Source organism: Erinaceus europaeus, chromosome 12, assembly GCF_950295315.1.
Source record: "Erinaceus europaeus chromosome 12, mEriEur2.1, whole genome shotgun sequence".
Lineage (NCBI taxonomy): Eukaryota > Metazoa > Chordata > Mammalia > Eulipotyphla > Erinaceidae > Erinaceus > Erinaceus europaeus.
Genome location: NC_080173.1, coordinates 67,862,057 through 67,880,048, shown reverse-complemented (window position 1 = coordinate 67,880,048; position 17,992 = coordinate 67,862,057). Strand labels below are relative to the sequence as shown.

At 46.0% G+C, this 17,992-nt stretch overlaps 1 protein-coding gene and 1 long non-coding RNA gene across 7 annotated transcripts in view; one reads left to right on the top strand and one right to left on the bottom strand.

Annotated features, from left to right (window-relative positions):
• MYO19 (myosin XIX) overlaps positions 1 to 17,992 on the top strand; it is a 41,624-nt gene that overhangs the window by 7,065 nt on the left and 16,567 nt on the right. For 2 of the 5 annotated variants that reach the window (XM_016185505.2, XM_060203897.1), the window contains exons 5-14: positions 2,691 to 2,829; positions 3,154 to 3,302; positions 6,679 to 6,792; positions 10,433 to 10,565; positions 11,837 to 11,906; positions 12,461 to 12,563; positions 13,969 to 14,065; positions 14,205 to 14,281; positions 16,359 to 16,449; positions 16,985 to 17,159. In XM_016185505.2, the coding sequence (XP_016040991.1) occupies positions 2,691 to 2,829; positions 3,154 to 3,302; positions 6,679 to 6,792; positions 10,433 to 10,565; positions 11,837 to 11,906; positions 12,461 to 12,563; positions 13,969 to 14,065; positions 14,205 to 14,281; positions 16,359 to 16,449; positions 16,985 to 17,159 (1,148 nt within the window). Of the gene's footprint in view, positions 1 to 2,690; positions 2,830 to 3,153; positions 3,303 to 6,607; positions 6,793 to 10,432; positions 10,566 to 11,836; positions 11,907 to 12,460; positions 12,564 to 13,968; positions 14,066 to 14,204; positions 14,282 to 16,358; positions 16,450 to 16,984; positions 17,160 to 17,992 lie in introns of all 5 variants that reach the window. The other 3 variants (XM_060203896.1, XM_060203899.1, XM_060203898.1) reach the window with 3 other exon arrangements.
• Positions 12,858 to 17,073, bottom strand: LOC132541995 (uncharacterized). 2 transcript variants are annotated; one of them, XR_009553115.1, is made up of 4 exons: positions 16,940 to 17,073; positions 16,161 to 16,253; positions 13,592 to 15,366; positions 12,858 to 13,263 (listed from the first exon to the last, which is right to left on the bottom strand). It is a non-coding gene; the product is annotated as an uncharacterized LOC132541995 (long non-coding RNA). The 2 variants fall into 2 exon arrangements; XR_009553116.1 differs by lacking the exon at positions 12,858 to 13,263 and having other exon boundaries at positions 13,271 to 13,784; positions 15,303 to 15,366.

The window sequence follows — 17,992 nt, the reverse complement described above, 5'->3', positions numbered from 1 at the left end:
AGAAAGGGCGGGGAGGGGGGGAGGGGGAACTGTTGTCAGGAACCATGGATTCATAGTGCTAGCACCAAGCCCTATCAAGAACCCTGGTGGCAATTAAAAAAAGAGAGAGAGAGAAAGAGAGACTTAATCAAGGTCACATTCATTATAAGAATTTTGGAAGCCAGGGGACCTAGGAGGTAGATAAAGTATTGGACTCTCAAACATGAGGTCTTGAGTTCAGCCCCTGGTATCAGAGTATCTCTTTCTCCTCCTCTGTTATTAACAAATAAGTCATTTTTCCCTCTTTGCACCAGAGTTATTACTGGGACTCACTGCCTGCCGGATGGCTCCTATGGCCATTTTTTCTTTTTCTAATAGAGACGGAGAGAAGTAGAGAGGGTAAGAGAAAGGTCCCCTTACAGGTGGGGACCAGTAGCTTGAACCCAGGTCCTTACATATGGTTATGCATATATTCTATTGTGCACACTCTTTAAAAATAAATCTTTTTTAAAAAACACCTGGTTGAGCTCATGTTTCACAGTGTTCAAAGAACCCATGTTCAAGGGGAGGGGGGAAAAGAACCAAGCTGAGGGTAGACAGCATAATGGTTATGCAAAGAGACTCTCGTGCCTGAGGCTCTAAAGTCAGGTTCAGTCCCCTGCACCACCATAGGCCAGAGCTGATCAGTGCTGTGATTTAAAAAAGAAACAAAAGACACCTGTGTTTAGCCCCGAGTTCCTACCTGCAGGAGGAAAGCGTCATTAGCAGTAAAGAAGTGCCACAGGTGTGGTCTGGGAGGTGGCACAGTGATAAAGCTTTGGACTCTCAACGATAAGGTCCCGAGTTTGATCCCTGGCAGCACATGTGCCAGAGTGATGTCTGGTTCTCTATCTCCTTTCTCATAAATAAATAAAATCTTTAAAAAAAAAAAAAAAAGAAGTGCTACAGGTATCTCTCCCTCTCTACCCTCTCTATCAGCACCCCCTTCCCTCTCAGTTTCTTCTTGTCTCTATCCAATAAATTAAAAAAAAAAAAAAAAAGATTGGGATGGTGAGGGACTCACTATACCTGAAGACCTAAGTTTGAACCCAAGGCCACCATGTGGGTGTGCCATAAGCGGGGCAACTTCACAGGTCCTAGAGTAGTGCTGTGGTATTCTTCTTTCTATGTGTCTCTCTAGAGAAAAGGAAGAAAAAAGAAGAAAGGAAGGAAAGGGCTTCCAGGAGCAGTGGAGTCTAGTAAGCCCCAGTGATAACCCTGGTAGGAAAAGAAAGAGAGAGAGAAGCAATTAAATAAATTTGGGAAATACAAATATGCAAGAGAAAATAATAATGATACGGGACTAGAGAGGTGGTTCAGCTGCCTTGCCTGTATGAGGCCTGTGCTCCATAAGAAGAAAGCCTAGAACATCATAAACGGCAGAGCAGTGTTCTGGTCTCAAATCTTTCTGTTTCCCATATATTGAATTTTTAAAACTAACAATTTGGGGTGTTCTGGCCTCTTTCTATCCTTATTAAATACATAAATAAAATATATTTTTAAAAAACCTAATAACTTTTTGTAATCACCAAGGCATCACTGCTTCAACTCAACTTTTCTAGACAGACAAAGAAGAAAAGACACCAAAGCTCTCCCAGTGCCATTGGGATTCCCATGTCGTGTACTGGGGACTCAAACCTGAGTGACATGTAAACTAAAGCAGGAATCCTTCCAGGTGAACTCTCTGGTCAGCCCCCCAAACAAACAAAAGACATTAAAAATTACCCTTAATTTTACTATGCAAAGATAATCAATACTTTCAGGGTAGGTTGGGTTTTGTTGTTTTGTTTCTGCTTTTTTTTTTTAAGAATCTTTTTTTTTAAATATTTATTTTCCCTTTTGTTGCCCTTGTTTTTCATTGTTGTAGTTATTGTTGTTGCTATTGATGTTGCCGTTGTTAGATAGGACAGAGAGAAATGGAGAGAGGAGGGGAAGACAGAGAGGAGGAGAGAAAGATAAGACACCTGCAGACCTGCTTCACCACCTGTGAAGCAACTCCCCTGCAGGTGGGGAGCCAGGGGCTTGAACTGGGATCCTTAAGTCGGCCCTCATGCTTTGCACCACGTGCGCTTACCCGCTGTGCGACCGCCCAGCTCCCTTGTTTCTGTTTTTTTAACCTGAGCACTACTCAGCTCTGGCTTATTGGGGTGCTGGGAACTGAACCTGGGACCTCTAAGCTTCAGGCATAAATGTCTGTTGCATCAGCCACTGTGTTATTTCTCTTGATAATCAACATTTTAGAAGATCTAAAATTTTTTGTCTTAAATATGCATATTTGAAACATTTAAAGTCGTTATATTTTTGTGACCTATTTTATCCCACAATATGAGTATACTATCTACTGTTTAGAGGTTTTGCCTGAGTTTTTTTTTTCCCACAATTACAGATATACTGAACAGACTTATGACCTTAATACAGAATCATTTTTTAGAAGCAGAAGTGCATACATACTTAAGTGTAGCGCTCTGACCTCTTTCTTTTTCTATGCATGTCTTTCATAAAAAGAATCTTTTTTTAAGTGATAGACATAACACTTGAACTCAATCAGACTGATACTAGAACCCAATTCTCTGTTATAAAGACCTCTCCCCCAGCATCTATAGCTGCCAGTGGTCTAATGCCCAGTTTTTGTAGCCCTGTTATTTCCTCTTTTATGAACTTGTTATTCCCAGGTTAATGGCCATAGTTCAGGCTCTGATGCCCAAGGCAGAGAATGCCTCGGGAAAGACCTGCAAGAGTTCCTGAGTGGAGAGACCCCACTGCACCAGCTAGACGACCTCACCAAAGTGAATCCTGTGACTCTGGAGACAGGTATGGACCTGTTTCTACTCTAGTGTGCTATCTCCAAAAGTGTGGTTTTCAGCTCAACTTTGCCAGCCCAAACCAGGCAGAACTCCTGGCTTAGAGCCAGATGGGCTGCCCCAGATACGTAGCTCACAGCTGCACCTGGGCTTCCTAGTAGAGCCTTTGTCCCATATTTGGGGCTTATCGTAATTAGATCTTGTACCTATTCATCAGGGAGCTGCTAGCATCTACTGGCACTTAACTAATTGCAGAGGGAGCTCTGTTGGGCAGGTGCTTGCCTGTGTGTCTATATTTGAGCCAAAACTTGCTAAAGACACCTCTCTACCTCAGTCCTGAGGTGTCTGCAGGTCCGGTACTCGGCAGACACGTTCTACACCAATGCTGGCTGCACTCTCGTGGCTCTGAACCCCTTCAAGCCCATCCCCCAGCTGTACTCCCCAGAGCTGATGAGAGAATACCATGCTGCTCCTCAGCCTCAGGTAAGATGCCACCAGTGACTTCAAAGCACCTTGACCCCCTCCAGGCCCCCTTACAACTTCCCCATTCTCGCCCGTCTCCTCATGAGCCACAAGTTCAAAGATTTTAGACACTTAATAGGTATAAAGTGGGAGATAAATATTTATTTCACTAGGTTAAGGAGACAGCATGATGGTTATGCAAAAGACTTTCATGCCTGGGAGTCAGGAGGTAGCGCAGCAGGTTAAGCGCACGTGGTACGAAGTGCAAGGACCGGCATAAGGATCCCGGTTCAAGCCCCTGGCTCCCAACCTGCAGGGGAGTTGCTTCACAAGCAGTGAAGCTTTTAAGTCTTTAAAAATATTTGAGTTTTGGGTCCGTACTCCCAGAGGGATAAAGAATAGGAAAGCTATCAGTGGAGGGGATGGATATGGAGTTCTAGTGGTGGGAATTGTATGGAGTTGTACCCCTCTTATCCTATGGTTTTTGTCAGTGTTTCTTTTTTATAAATAAAAATTTAAAAATATATATTTGAGTTTGTAAACTTATTTGTTTTTATTACTTATGAGTGAGAGAAGCCAAAGTACCACTAGTAAATATACAGTGCTGTGGATCAAACTGGGAACTTCAGGTAAAGTCCAATGCTCTAACTAGTCAAGCTAGTTCTCTGGTTATAGGACAAATGATATATTTTTTTTTCTTCCACCAGAGCACCACTGCTCAGCTCTGGCTTATAGTAGTGCTGGGATTTGAACCTGAGACCTTGAAGCCTCAGCCATGATAGTCTTTTGTATAACCATTATGCCATCACCTCAGTCTTTTTTTCCTTTGTGAAACTAGTGATACAAAAAGAACAAACCACTTTTTTTTTAATTTTGTTTTATTGGATAGAGACAGAGGAAGAAGAGAGACAGAGAGACACCTCCAGCCCTACTTCCACCACTCAAAGCTTTCCCCTGCAGATGGAGTCCTGAGGCTTGAACCTAGGTCCTTGCACACTTGCATGCACTTAACCAGGGGTGCCAATGCCTGACCCCAACAAATCACTTTTTTGAAGGAAAAAAAAAAGAAATTACGCACGTGGCACAAAGTGCAAGGACCGGTCTAAAGATTCTGGTTTGAGCCCCCAGCTCCCCACCTGCAGGGGAGTCGCTTCACAAGTGGTGGAGCAGGTCTGCAGGTGTCTCTCTTTCCCCCTCTCTGTCTTCCCCTCCTCTCTCCATTTTTCTCTGTCCTATCCAACAACGATGACATCAGTAACAACAGTAATAACTACAACAATAAAATAACAGGGGCAACAAAAGGGAATAAATATTTTTTTAAAGAAATTACATGCAATAAGGATTACCCTTACTCATTTCTAATAAGAGTAATGAATTCTTTTGGGGGTGGGAATATGAGAAGTGTAGGCAGGGAATTGTCTGAACAACAGGTTCTGTTGGGGTCCATGATGTACCCATGGAAAGACTTACTACTGGGAAGACTTACTACTGGGAAGGGGCTGTCAAGAGAGAAGTAGGTAGGGTTAGGAATATGAGATGAGCCAATATTGTTGAAGAATCTGAAACATCACAATAGACACCATCCAGAACAGTACTTCTCCTTTTAAGAGCAATGAGTAAGTGAACATTGCTAGATGGATAGTATTAGGTTGGTCTAGCCAGTGCTCAGTGTGGTTCTTAATATTTGAGAACAATTACTAATTGTTGGTGAAAAACAGCAGTATCCTTGGAATTCAAATCCCATGGATGTACTTAACTGCTGAATGGCATCAAGAAGGTTAAGTGTCTAGATTTCTCATCTGTACAATAGCAAATAGCATTAACTGTGCAAGTAGTATACAGACAAAGGCATAGTAATTGATAAGAAAGGTTTTTGGGTGGTCTGGGAGGTGGTGCAGTGGTAAAGCTTTGGACTCTTAAGCATGAGGTCCCAAGTTCGATCCCCGACAGCACATGTGCCAGTGATGTCTGGTTCTTTCTCTTTCCTCCTATCTTTCTCATAAATAAATAAAAATCTTTTTAAAAAAAAAAAAAAGAAAGAAAGAAAGGTTTTTGGGGCCAGGGGGTAGAGCATCCAAGCAAAACACACACTTTACCATGTGCAAATACCCAAATCCAGGCTCCATTATCACATGGTAGCATCCTGTAGGGCACCAAAGGGGAAGCTCCATGAATGCTGGAACAGTGTTGTGATATCATCTTTTCTGTCTCTCACTCTGCCTTCCTTCTTTCATTTCCTTTTTAATATTTTATTTTATTGAGAGAAATACAAAGAAGAAGACACACAGAGAAAGGCCAGAGCACTACTCAGCTCTGGCTTATAGTGGTGCTGGGGATTGAACCTGGAACCTCAGAGCTTCAGCCTTAAACATCTTTTGCATAACCATTATTCTGTTTTCCCAGCCCTTCTTTTCTTTATTTACTTGGGGTATAAACAGAGAAAGACTGAGAGAGGAGGAGATAGATACCTGCAGCACTGTTTTACTACTTGGGAAGCTTTCCCTCTGTAATTGGATACGGGGGGGCTTGAACTGGTGTCCTTGGGCATTGTAACATGTGCACACAACTGGATGTACCACCACCCAGTTCCCCTATCTCTATTTGAAATTGAAAAAGGAGAAGGTGTTTGCTGGGAGGCCAGTAAAATCATGCAGGCTTAAGGACCCATTGGCAATGAAAAAACACAATAGCATAAGATAATAAGCGGCAGAGAACAAAAGAGAGATAGCATAATAGTTACACAAAAGGAGCTGGGCGGTAATGCAGTGGGTTAAGCGCAGGTGGCGCAAAGCGCAAGGACCAGTGTAAGGATCCCGGTTCCAGCCCCCAGCTCCCTACCTGCAGGGGAGTAGCTTCACAAGTGGTAAAGCGGGTCTGCAGGTGTCTATCTTTCTCTCCTCCTCTCTGTCTTCCCCTCCTCTCTCCATTTCTCTCTGTCCTATCCAACAATGACAACAGTAATAATAGCTACAACAATAAAACAACGAGCAGCAAAAGGGAATAAATAAATACTTTAAAAAACAGTTACACAAAAACACTTTGATGCCTGAAGCTACAAAGTCCCAGGTCTCAATGCCCTGTATCGCCATAAGCCAGAACTGAGTAATGGGGAAATACATACACTAATAGTTAATCGGCAGAATAAGATATTAAAGTAACATGGGAGAATAAAGTTAATGTTGTAGACTGGGCAAGGCTAGCACTGCTGCCAGACTGAGAGAAGGTGATAAAGCTACCCTGGGAATCTCAAAGTTGAACCTGACACTTTCTCCCAGGAAATTCTAGAGGAACATTCTGACACTGCTCTGATAGCCTTCTCCTCTCAGCCATCGTTGGGTCATCCTCTCCTGGAAGACAAGCATTCCTTCATATGACCCTTCACCCTTTAATGTTCCAGAAACTGAAGCCCCACATCTTCACTGTGGGTGAACAGACCTATAGGAATGTCAAGAGCCTGATCGAACCTGTCAATCAGTCTGTTATCGTCAGTGGAGAAAGTGGTGCTGGAAAGGTAGGAATAATACCTCTGCACTGCTGTCTATTCCAAGACAAGCAAGGTGAGCAGAGTCGGGGTCATTTCCTTGTGGAGTCATCTGCTGGCTAGTCTACAGTGGAGGGCAAGCCCTGGACAGGCAAGAGTTTAGCCTAGGCTCTTCCACCACTTCTGATGTAATCTTAGTCAAATACGTGGTTCTGGGGGGTCAGGCGGTGGCGCAGTGGGTTAAGCACACGTGGCGCTAAGTGCAGGGACGGGCGTAAGGATCCCGGTTCGAGCCCCCGGCTCCCCACCTGCAGGGGAATCGCTTCACGGGCGGTGAAGCAGGTCTGCAGGTGTCTATCTTTCTCTCCCCTTCTCTCTCTGTCTTCCCCTCCTTTCTCCATTTCTCTCTGTCCTATCCAACAACAAAGCAACGTCAACAATGGCAATAATAACCGCAACGAGGCTGCAACAACTAGGGCAACAAAAAGGGGGCAAAATGGCCTCCAGGAGCGGTGGATTCATGGTGCAGGCACCAAGCCCAGCAATAACCCTGGAGGGAAAAAAAATAAATACTTGGTTCTGAATCTCCATTTTTTCATCAAAGATCTCTCCCTACTTTGGATACTTGGAAACAAACGTCAGCTGTTGGGGATTCTAGGATAGTGATAAAGAATGTGTCGGGGCCAGGTGGTGGCATGTCTGGTTAAGTGCAATCATAGTACTCTGCACAAGGAGCCATACAAGGACCCTGGTTCGAGCCCCTCTCTCCACCAGCAGCAGAAACCCTTTATGAGCAGTGAAGAAGTACTGCAAATGTCTTTCTTTCTCTCCCTCTCTCTAACCCTACGGGGGGGGGGGGGGGGGCCTCCAGGGCCACTGGATTCATAGTGCTAGCGCTGAGCCCCAATGATAACCCTGGAGGAAAAAAAAAATGTCAGAAAGACAGAGCTTCTGAGACCAAAGAGGTATCTTTTTTTTTTTTTTTTTTTTTTTTTTACCAGAGCACTGTTTAGCTCTGGCTTATGGTTGTGTGGGGGATTGAACCGGGGACTTTGGAGCCTCAGGCATGAGAGTCTGTTTGCATAACCATTATGCTATCTACCCTCCGCCCTCAAAGAGGTATCTTATCAATAAATTGTGTGCCTAGCAATTGTGGGGTCGTGGGTTCCATTCCCAATACCACATGAGAACAACAAAGATAAAACAAGTAAAAATTAATGGATTGAAAAGCAGTGCTTTAGGGTGGGGGTGACAGCATAATGGTTATGCAAACAGACTCTCATGCCTGAGGCTCCTAAGTCCCAGGTTCAATCCCCCACACCACCATAAGCCAGAGCTGAGCAGTGCTCTGGTATTTCTCTGTGTGTCTCTCTCTCTGCATCTCTCTAAAAAATAAAAGAATTAATAAAAAAAAAATTTTTTTTTTAAAGAAAAGCAGTGCTTTGATCCCCTCATTAAAAAACAACATTGGGGGAGTCGGGCTGTAGCGCAGCGGGTTAAGCGCAGGTGGCGCAAAGCACAAGGACCGGCAGAAGGATCCCGGTTCGAGCCCCGGCTCCCCACCTGCAGGGGAGTCGCTTCACAGGCGGTGAAGCAGGTCTGCAGGTGTCTGTCTTTCTCTCCCCCTCTCTGTCCTCCCCTCCTCTCTCCATTTCTCTCTGTCCTATCCAACAACAACAACAATAATAGCTACAACAATAAAAAACAACAAGGGCAACAAAAGGGAATAAATAAAATAAATAAAATAAAAATTAAAAAAAATAATAAATTAAAAAAAAAAAAAAAAAACATCGGGGGAGTCGGGCATAGCTCAGCGGGTTAAGCGCAGGTGGCGCAAAGCACAACAATTGGCATAAGGATCCCGGTTCGAGCCCCCGGCTCCCCACCTGCAGGGGAGTTGCTTCACAGGCGGTGAAGCAGGTCCGCAGGTGTCTGTCTTTCTCTCCCCCTCTCTGTCTTCCCCTCCTCTCTCCATTTCTCTCTGTCCTATCCAACAACGATGACAGCAATAACAACAACAATGATAAAACAACAAGGGCAACGAAAGGGAAAATAAATAAATAAATGAGAAAAAAAAATTAAACAACAACAACATTGGAAGAGATAATCAATGACTCTTCTGTGAGAGATCAATGAACCAGTATACATAAAGGATTTGACTTGTGTGACACCAATAAAAGTAGTTAAGGTTGGACTAGCAGAATCGCTCCCTTGAATAGTGTGCAGCCTTGCCAGCTGGACCCAGCATTAGTTCTCCCAAGAGGATTAATTAATTAACTAATTAATTTTATTTATTGATTATGAGAAATGATGAGAGAGAAAGAACGAGACATCACTCTGGTACATGTGCTGCTGGGGATTGAGCTCAGGACCTCATGCTTGAGAGTCCAGTGCCTTATCCACTGCACCACCTCCCAGACCACGGATTAATTTATTTTTAAAGTAATAATAATCATTATGTAGTTCAAAAATCAAGTACTATTACAGGTTTACAAATTAAAATAGTGGGAGTTGGGCAGTAGCGCAGTGGGTTAAACGCAGGTGGCACAAAGCACAGTGACTTGAGTAAGGATCCCGGTTTGACCCCCAGCTCCCCACCTCCAGGGGAGTCACTTCACAGGTAGAGAAGCAGGTCTGCAGGTGTCTTTCTCTCCCCCCTCTGTCTTTCCCTCCTCTCTCCATTTCTCTCTGTCCTATCCAGTGACGACATCAATAATAACTATAACAATAAAAAACAAGGGCAACACAAAGGAATAAATAAATAAATATTTTTAAAATACACTATATATATATATCAAATTAAAATAGCAAGCATTCCTGTCTCTTTCAACCCTACTCCCTCTCTAGAAGTAGCTACTTTTTGCATCTTTTAGCATTTATTTGTGTGTCTGCATTCGTATTTATTTAAATTTTTGTGGTACCTAGGAATAACTCAGTATCTTGAACAGATGTTATAGCACTGAGGGCAAATTTTGTCATTCTTTTTGTTGTTGTTATTGTTTGTTTGTTTTCTTCAGAGCACTGCTCAGCTCCGGCATATAGTGGTGCATGGGACTGAATCTAGGACTTTTCGAGATTCAGCCTTGAGAGTCTCTTTGTATAACAGTTATGCTATCTACCCCCACCCCAAATTTTTCATTCTTTTTCATGGGTGAGGGGAGGACCATAGTGACACTGTGCATCAAATTCTCTAAGTGCCATTTTCTTCCCATGTGGCGCATCTTAGGGCCTGGACATAGTAATTAATACACACTCTTGTCAGGTGAGCTATCTCTTGGCTTTATACCTATCCTTTTATTATTATTCATTTATTTATTTTCTTTTTGTCATGAGAGAGGTGAAAAGAGTAAGGCCAGAGCAACACTCTGTCATATGTAGTTCCAGTGATTTAACTCAGGACCTTATATTTGGAAGTCACATGCTCAGCCGGTTGTACCCACCCCCTTGGATCCCTGTCATTTCTTAAATGTATCCTCTGGAGCTAATAGGAACAGAATTGAATCACTTCCATTTCACAAATGGAGAAAATTCCTTTGAATTCAACTTTCACCTATTTGGTCAGCAATAAACATGACAGAAAAGAGAGCTCTTGTGAGCACAGTCCCTTCAGACTTACTTAGAAGTGGGAGAGAACATGGACACAGCTCCCACAAAGATGTTTCTGCCACAGACATGGACATCCCGCTGCCTGATGAAGTTCTACGCTGTGGTGACCACCTCACCCACTTCCTGGGAAGGCCACAAGATTGCTGAGAGGATCGAACAACGGATCTTGAATTCCAACCCTATCATGGAAGCTTTTGGTGAGCTCACTGTCTGCATAGCACTTGTCCCATTTCTCCTGAGGTTCACCACCCTCCAGGGAAAGGAGTAGTACACTGAAATTCTCTCTTTGGGTGTTGGAGGACGAGGTTACCATTCACTGACTTGGGCTCCCAGCCTCCTCCCGTTCACCTCCTAGTGGAAGCAGTGTCATTCAGCTGCTCCTTTACCTGCAGCCTAGGTACACAGAACAGTGGTGCTGGAATGGGCTTTTGTGACCTAGTCCCAACCTTTTCCTTCTTTATAGTTCTCTAATGGTTAAAGGGGGGGGGGGTGCACGTGGGGACAGGGGTAGATAGCATAATGGTCATGCAAAGAGACTCTCATGGCTGGGGCTCCAAAGTCCCAGGTTCAATCCCCCGCACAACTATAAACCAGAGCTGAACGGTGCTCTGGTTAAAGAAAAAAAGAGGAAGCCTGGTGGCGCAGCAGGTTAAGCGCACATGCAGAAAGGGCACAGAGCGACATCAGGATCCCGGTTTGAGTCCCTGGCATCCCACCTGCGGGGGGGGGGGGGGGATTGCTTCACAAATGGTGAAGCAAGTCTATAGGTGTCTGTCTTTCTCTCCCCCCTCTGTCTTTCCCTCCTCCATTTCTCTCTGTCCTATCCAACAACAATGACAGCAATGACAACAACAATAATAATAAACAAGGGCAACAAAAAGGGGAAAAATTTTTTTAAAGTTTCTTAAAAAAAAGGACATGTATAGTTCCGGATGCACAGTAGCTAGTGTTTATGTTAGAACTCAGATCTAGATGTTGTACCTCACCTTTTAAGACAACAGTAATAGCCTTTAGATTCTCTACTTTTGAAGAAAACTATCTATTGCTTTAGTTTTCATTTCACTTTTTTTTTTAATTTTTAAAATTTTATTGTTGGACAGAGACAGAAATTGAGAGGGGAGGGAGAGGTGAAAAGAAACAGAGAGACACCTGCAACTTTGCTTCACCACTTATGAAGCTTTCCTCCGTGGGTTGAGGCCAGGGGCTTGAACCTGGGTCCTTTTGCACTTTAATGTGTGGCACTCAACCACCTGGCCACCACCTGGCCCCTCATTCCACTTTGCCGGGAAGTTCTTACTCTCCTGAGTCACACTTGCTGAACTCTTGAGTAGAGTACCCTTTCCCCAGTGATATGGAAACCATCTTTGGGGCCCTTAAGTGACTTGAGCATAGAGATCTAGGCCCTGCAGACTTGCAGCTGCTATTACCCACGAGAACTCTACGTGGTATAAAGAGATGTGATCTGCAGGGAATGCTTGCACACTGAGGAATAACAACAGCAGTCGCTTTGGGAAGTTCATCCAGCTCCAGCTGAACAGGTGATCACTACTGCCACTCTGGCTGTGGGAGGGTGGGATAGGGAGTTTGGAAGGAAAGCAGCAATACCCAGCCTAGACCCCACTACAGATGAGACCCTACTCTTCCTTGCATGCACGTATATGAGATTTCTTAAGTTCATTGACAGCTGAGGGCGATCTCTAGACCTGGAGAAAATATAAGCATGCTGGCCTTAGAGACCCTGGGGCGGTGTGCTCGTCGCAGCCTGGGTATTCCTCCTGGCTTCTGCCCCTGCTGTAGGACTTCTATAAATCACCACTTCTTTGAACCATAGCATTGAGCTTGAAGCTAGATTTTCAGCTCTTGCCTTAAGATGGGCAAAATGGTATTCAGAGGCCTTGACCTTGCCTACCTAGTGTGGTTGTGGGCGAATGTCTCAGGCTGTCTGAGAGCCTGCTGAGTGGTCTTATTTCCTCATTGGCTAAGCAAGAAAGCTTGGAGGTGGGGCATTGCTATGTAGAAGTGTGCAGCAGTGTCTAATAAATGGCTATGGAATGAATGGGCAGCTAATGGGCTCTGGCCTGCGTGTGCCCAGGGCCCAGCAGATGACTGGAGCTGCAGTCCAGACCTACCTCCTAGAGAAAACTCGAGTGGCCTGCCAGGCCTCCAGTGAGAGGAACTTCCACATCTTCTACCAGGTGTGTATCAGGTGGGGCCCACAGATGCCTAGATGCAGCACAGAAAAGGCTTTGTTCTCCACCCCTTGACACTACATGAATTTTGGAGACATCACCAGCTAGTCCTACAGGCTTTGTGCAACCCGCTGCTTCTCACTGGACCCTGGCTCCAGGATGGTTTTGGCATGAGGATTTTTTTTTTTAATATTTTATTTATTCATGAGAAAGAGAGGGAAAGAACCAGACATCACTCTGATACATGTGCTGCTGGGGATTGAACTTGGGACCTCATGCTTGAGAGTCTAGTGCCTTAGACACTGTGCCACCTCCCAGACTACAACATGAGGATTTTTTTAAATTTGTTTTTTATTTAAGAAAGGATAAATTAACAAAACCATAGGGTAGGAGGGGTACAACTCCACACAGTTCCCACCACCCAATCTCCATATCCCATCCCCTCCCCTGATAGCTTTCCCATTCTCTATCCCTCTGGGAGCATGGACCCAGGGTCGTTGTGGGTTGCAGAAGGTAGAAGGTCTGGCTTTTGTAATTGCTTCCTTGCTGAACATGGACGTTGACTGGTCGGTCCATACTCCCAGTCTGCCTCTCTCTTTCCCTAGTAGGGTGGGTCTCTGGGGAAGCAGAGATCCAGGACACACTGGTGGGGTCTTTAGTCCAGGGAAGCCTGGCCGGCATCCTGATGGCATCTGGAACCTGGTAGCTGAAAAGAGAGTTAACATACAAAGCCAAACAAATTATTGAGCAACATGAGGATTTTTTAAGTTTTTTTTTTTTTTAACTTAATTTGAGAGGATAGAAATCAAGAGGGAAAGGGAAGATAGAGATGGAGAGAGAAAGATAGAGACACCTGCAGCCCTGTTTCACTGCTCATGAAGCTTCCCCTTGCAGGTGGGGCAGGGGGCTTGTGCATGGAAATGTGTGCCTTGAAGCAGGTGCCCCACCGCCCGGCACTGATATTTTATCTGTCATACAGAAGGTCCTAAAGTCTGGGATTATGTTTCTCTAGTGGAAGCTGTCACCCTCCTCACCTCGGACTCCCGTAGAATGGTGACTGTCTCCTCCGGTAGAAAGAGGGCTTTCCCGAAGTGGTCCATTCATGTTAGTTCCTGAGACGTGGATAGTGTATCTCACTGCTGCAGTATTAAAAGCATCCTGGCCCTCCAAGCAAGGTGTCATGCCTTCTTCACTAGTGTACAGGTGTCCCCAGCAGGCTTTTTGTTTCTATCAAGTTGGAGCCATGTAGAACTATTTCCTCCTTTTGCTCCTATGGCTGCCCGGGGAGCTCTAAGGGGCCTCTTGGCCTTGGGGTTGTCGCCATTGTCTCTTTCCTTGTTACAGCCCCAGGTCTTCATAAACCTATTTCCTTCACTCCCTGAGCTCAGCCACTCCCCTTTCACTTTTGCAGATTTGCAAAGGAGCCAATATGGATGAGAGGCTCCAGTGGCACCTCCCCGAGGGAGCAGTCTTCTCCTGGCTGCCCAACCCAGAGAGGACTTTGGAAGGTAGTCGTTTTACCCAGCTCCTTGGGCTGGCCCCACAGCACCCATTCACCCTCTGTACAGGGCCTACCTTCCTCACCCCCTCATCACCTCTGCTGACTGCTGGTCCTGACACTGGGCTACGACTTGAATTCCTTTTCAGAGGATTGTTTTGAGGTGACCAGAGAGGCCATGCTTCATTTGGGCATCGACACTCCCACCCAGAACAACATCTTTAAGGTCAGAAGAAAAGCCCACCACTTAACATTTGGCAGAGGTGATGGGCAGCCCCTTTCACAGGGTCCTTCTCTGAGCTTGTGAGTCTCTCTTCCTGAGTATCTGGGTTCTTAAATCTGCTCTGCAATTTCCAAAGGGTGGACCACCCCTCTGCCACTGAACGTGGAAGTAGGGTGGCAGTGTAGATGGGACACAGAGGTTAGTGATGGGAGCATGTGTACAGTCATCTAGGAAGTTGAGCCCAGGCCCTGAAGTCAGTTATGGCCACCACAATCAGAAAAGAGATGGTGCAACCACATATTTGTCTGGTACATTCAAGTTTTGTTTTGTTTTTTGCCTCCAGGGTTATCACTGGGACTCACTACAAATCCACTGTTCCTGGAGGCCATCTTTTTTTTTTTTTTTTTATTGGATAGAACAGAGAGACTCCTGCAGACCTGCTTCACCACTTATGAAGCAACCCCCCTGCAGGTGGGGAGCCAAGGACTCCAACCGGGATCCTTGTGTGGACATCAAAGTTTTTTAATATTTGATTTATTTATTTGGGTAGAAACAGAGAAAGCACAAGGGGAGTGGGGAGGTAGGGGGAGAGAGATAGAGATACCTGCAGCATTGTTTTACCTCGTGTGAAGCTTTTCTCCTGCAGGTGGGGGCCAGGGGCTTGAACCCAGGTCCTTGTGCACGTGCATTGTAGCACGTGCACTCAACTGTGTGCACACCACCTGCCCCCTGGCATTAGTTTTAAAATCATGTTTGTACCTCTTAGCTCACTAGTTGTTTCCAAGTCCTGCATACGTGATTAATTTATGCTTGAGAAAATTAAAGAGGGAAAGAAATCTGCCCAAGGTGAGACCACTGATTATACAGGCAGAGTTTGTACCAGACATAGTAATTCCAACTTCCCACCTTCCTCCCCCTCCTCTTGGGACATAATGCTGACCCAGGTGAGCCAACCCGAGCTCCCCAAAGGAGGTGGCCTCCCTCCTCCCACCTGCCTTTGCTCACAGAATTGATTCTTCCTCACCTGTGTATCCAGCAAAGCAGCAGGAGGGGATGGACACGATGGGCTATCAGAAGACAGGAAATCACTAAGGGAGATAGATGGCAGAGCAAAAAAAAAAAAGTGACTTCTACCTCCAAATGGGGACTGTTGAGGTGGGAAGGGGGCAACACCAGCATGGGCACTGCCAAGCAAGATCTTGGCCAGAGGCATAGCACAAGGAGACACGGAGACACACTGGAGGCGGGTGGACAGTAGTAGGAGTACAGGCACAGTTGCTAACTTGCTGCAACTCTACCCTCCTCTGGCCCAGACACACTGCTCATGGGGCACAGTCATCGGCTTTTGCAGAGGATCGTGGTCAAAAGGTAGTAATGGGGTGGCACCCTGCCTGGGACCACACAGACATGGTGGCAGAGCCCCTACTCTCCAGAGACCAAGTCCACGGGTTTCTCGTTGTTGAGTCAAGGCATCTCCTTTCTGCATTGCCTGAAGGCTTACCCATGTGATCCACTGAATGCAAGGACAAGAGAGCACCCACTCTATGAAGATAAAGATGACAGATTCCTTCCCAAGCTGGGATATTAGAAACCCAGCGGTGCTCCGAGGGAGCCAGAGCCAAGACCCCAGCACCACACACAGAAGTAACCGTCCTTGAGTAGCTGGAGTGATATTCATGCTCAGCTGCTATTGGAGGACAAACAGTGGGTACTATGACACCCCACTAACTGCCCTGGGAGGAGTCTAATGTCAGACTGCCTGAATTCTCACCTTGCCTTTGTCCTTTACCAAATGTGTGGCCTCCAGCTTGTGATTGAATCTTAAACGTATGATTTAACCTCTCCATCTCATCCGTATCATGGGCATCATCACAGCACTTACCTCATAGATGGTTTAGAAGATCAAATTAGTGTGTGTGCATCATGCCAGGCAGAGTTGTCTAGTAAGTGGGCAGTAATTGGAGCTCCTGTTATTCTGTTAACAGTATGATTATATTCAGCAGGAGAGAGGCACAGCTCAGGCTGGGCTTCAGCACTTGACAAAAAGGTGTCCACTTCACATCCTCTCCTGCCCCCTTAGGTTCTAGCTGGACTGCTGCACCTTGGCAACATCTGGTTTGCAGACTCTGAAGATGAGTCCCAGCCCTGCCAGCTGATGGACAATGCCAAGGGTAGGAGCCTATGCTTCAGAGCTTTGGTCACACACCTGGGGAGTGGAGGGAGGTCAGGGCAGACAGACCCTGCACAGAAAAGAGCCATTTTGATGAGGTTGGATGTGAGGCCTGAGGGTCAATCTGGAATGTGAAGCCCTACATGAATCCATCAGATGTAAGGACAGGGGAAATACTACAGGACTTGCATGTAAAAGGTTCAGGTTCAATCCCCAGGATCACCAGTAGCTAGATCTGAGCAGTGCTCTGGTCCAAAAATAAATCAGTAGGGCCCTTCCCTGGATAAGTGGGTCCTCTTCCATCTCTGGTGAGACAGGTTGCCCCCATTTGACAGGTGGGGGATGAGTCAGTTTATGAAGTGATTGATCCCGTGCATGGCAGTGTAGACTAGATTGCAGAAGTCCTGGGTTCAAGACCTGCCTCTGCCTTTAGTGAGTCTCTTCACCCACCAGAATCTGGGTTTCATTTGTCCACTTGGGTGGGTCAGTACCTTGTGAAGAGGACTCTTTGCATGGGAGGTGATGTGTCCTTCCAGGCTCTATCAGAACATCAGCCTTGCTGTTGCTGCTTCCAGAAGAACCACTACTGGAGACTCTGCGGATTAGAACCATCAGGGCAGGCAAGCAGCAGCAGCAGGTGTTCCGGAAACCCTGCTCCCAGGCTGAGTGTGACACCCGCAGAGACTGTCTGGCCAAATTGATCTACGCACGGTGAACAGTTATTCGGGGCCTTCCCCTCCCCCCACCTCCACCTTCCCTTCCCCCTTCTCTCCTTGTCCCCTTTTCTGGGGTTGAACCAAAGCAACATCAAGCATTAGACCCTGGTAAGAGCTGCCAGACAAAGGAGACCCTAGGGACAGCTGGGAGTGGCCCCTGGACTTAAAAGCTACAATTCCACAGTACTCTGTGGGAAAGTTACCCCACTCCTGGCCTTGACTCAGCTCACTACTAAAGTACAGCAGCCTCCTTGACCTAGAGAATAGGTGAGGGCAACTTGCTTAGTTAGCTCTGCTGGCACTACAGCCCCAAAGGTGATCTGGGGCTCTCAGAGTTTCTGACTCGGACCTGTGGGTAAATAGACTCCTCTGTCTCCAGTTGCCCTTGTTCTTCAGCTCTTTGTAGTCACCTGGGGCATTTGATAGGTGGTTGTAGACAGAGGCTTAACCCACCCTCTTGAACAGTGGGGGCAAATCCTGGTCTCCATGTATGATCCCTGGGCAACTCCACTCTGCAGTCATGTGTTTACGTGTGGCTTCTAATCCTGGATCTGAGAACCTTTAGAGGGACCAGTATCCTTTAAACTTATGGGGCAGAATGAGAGGGTCTGTGTGTGTGTATGTTTTCACAAACTCAACAAGCTATGAGCCATAGAAGCATTGTTAAGGGGAGTCGGGCGGTAGCGCAGTGGGCAAAGCGCAAGGACCAGCGTAAGGATCCCGGTTCGAGCCCCTGGCTCCCCACCTGCAGGGGAAGTCGCTTCACAGGTGGTGAAGCAGGTCTGCAGGTGTCTGTCTCTGTCTTCCCCTCCTTTCTCGATTTCTCTC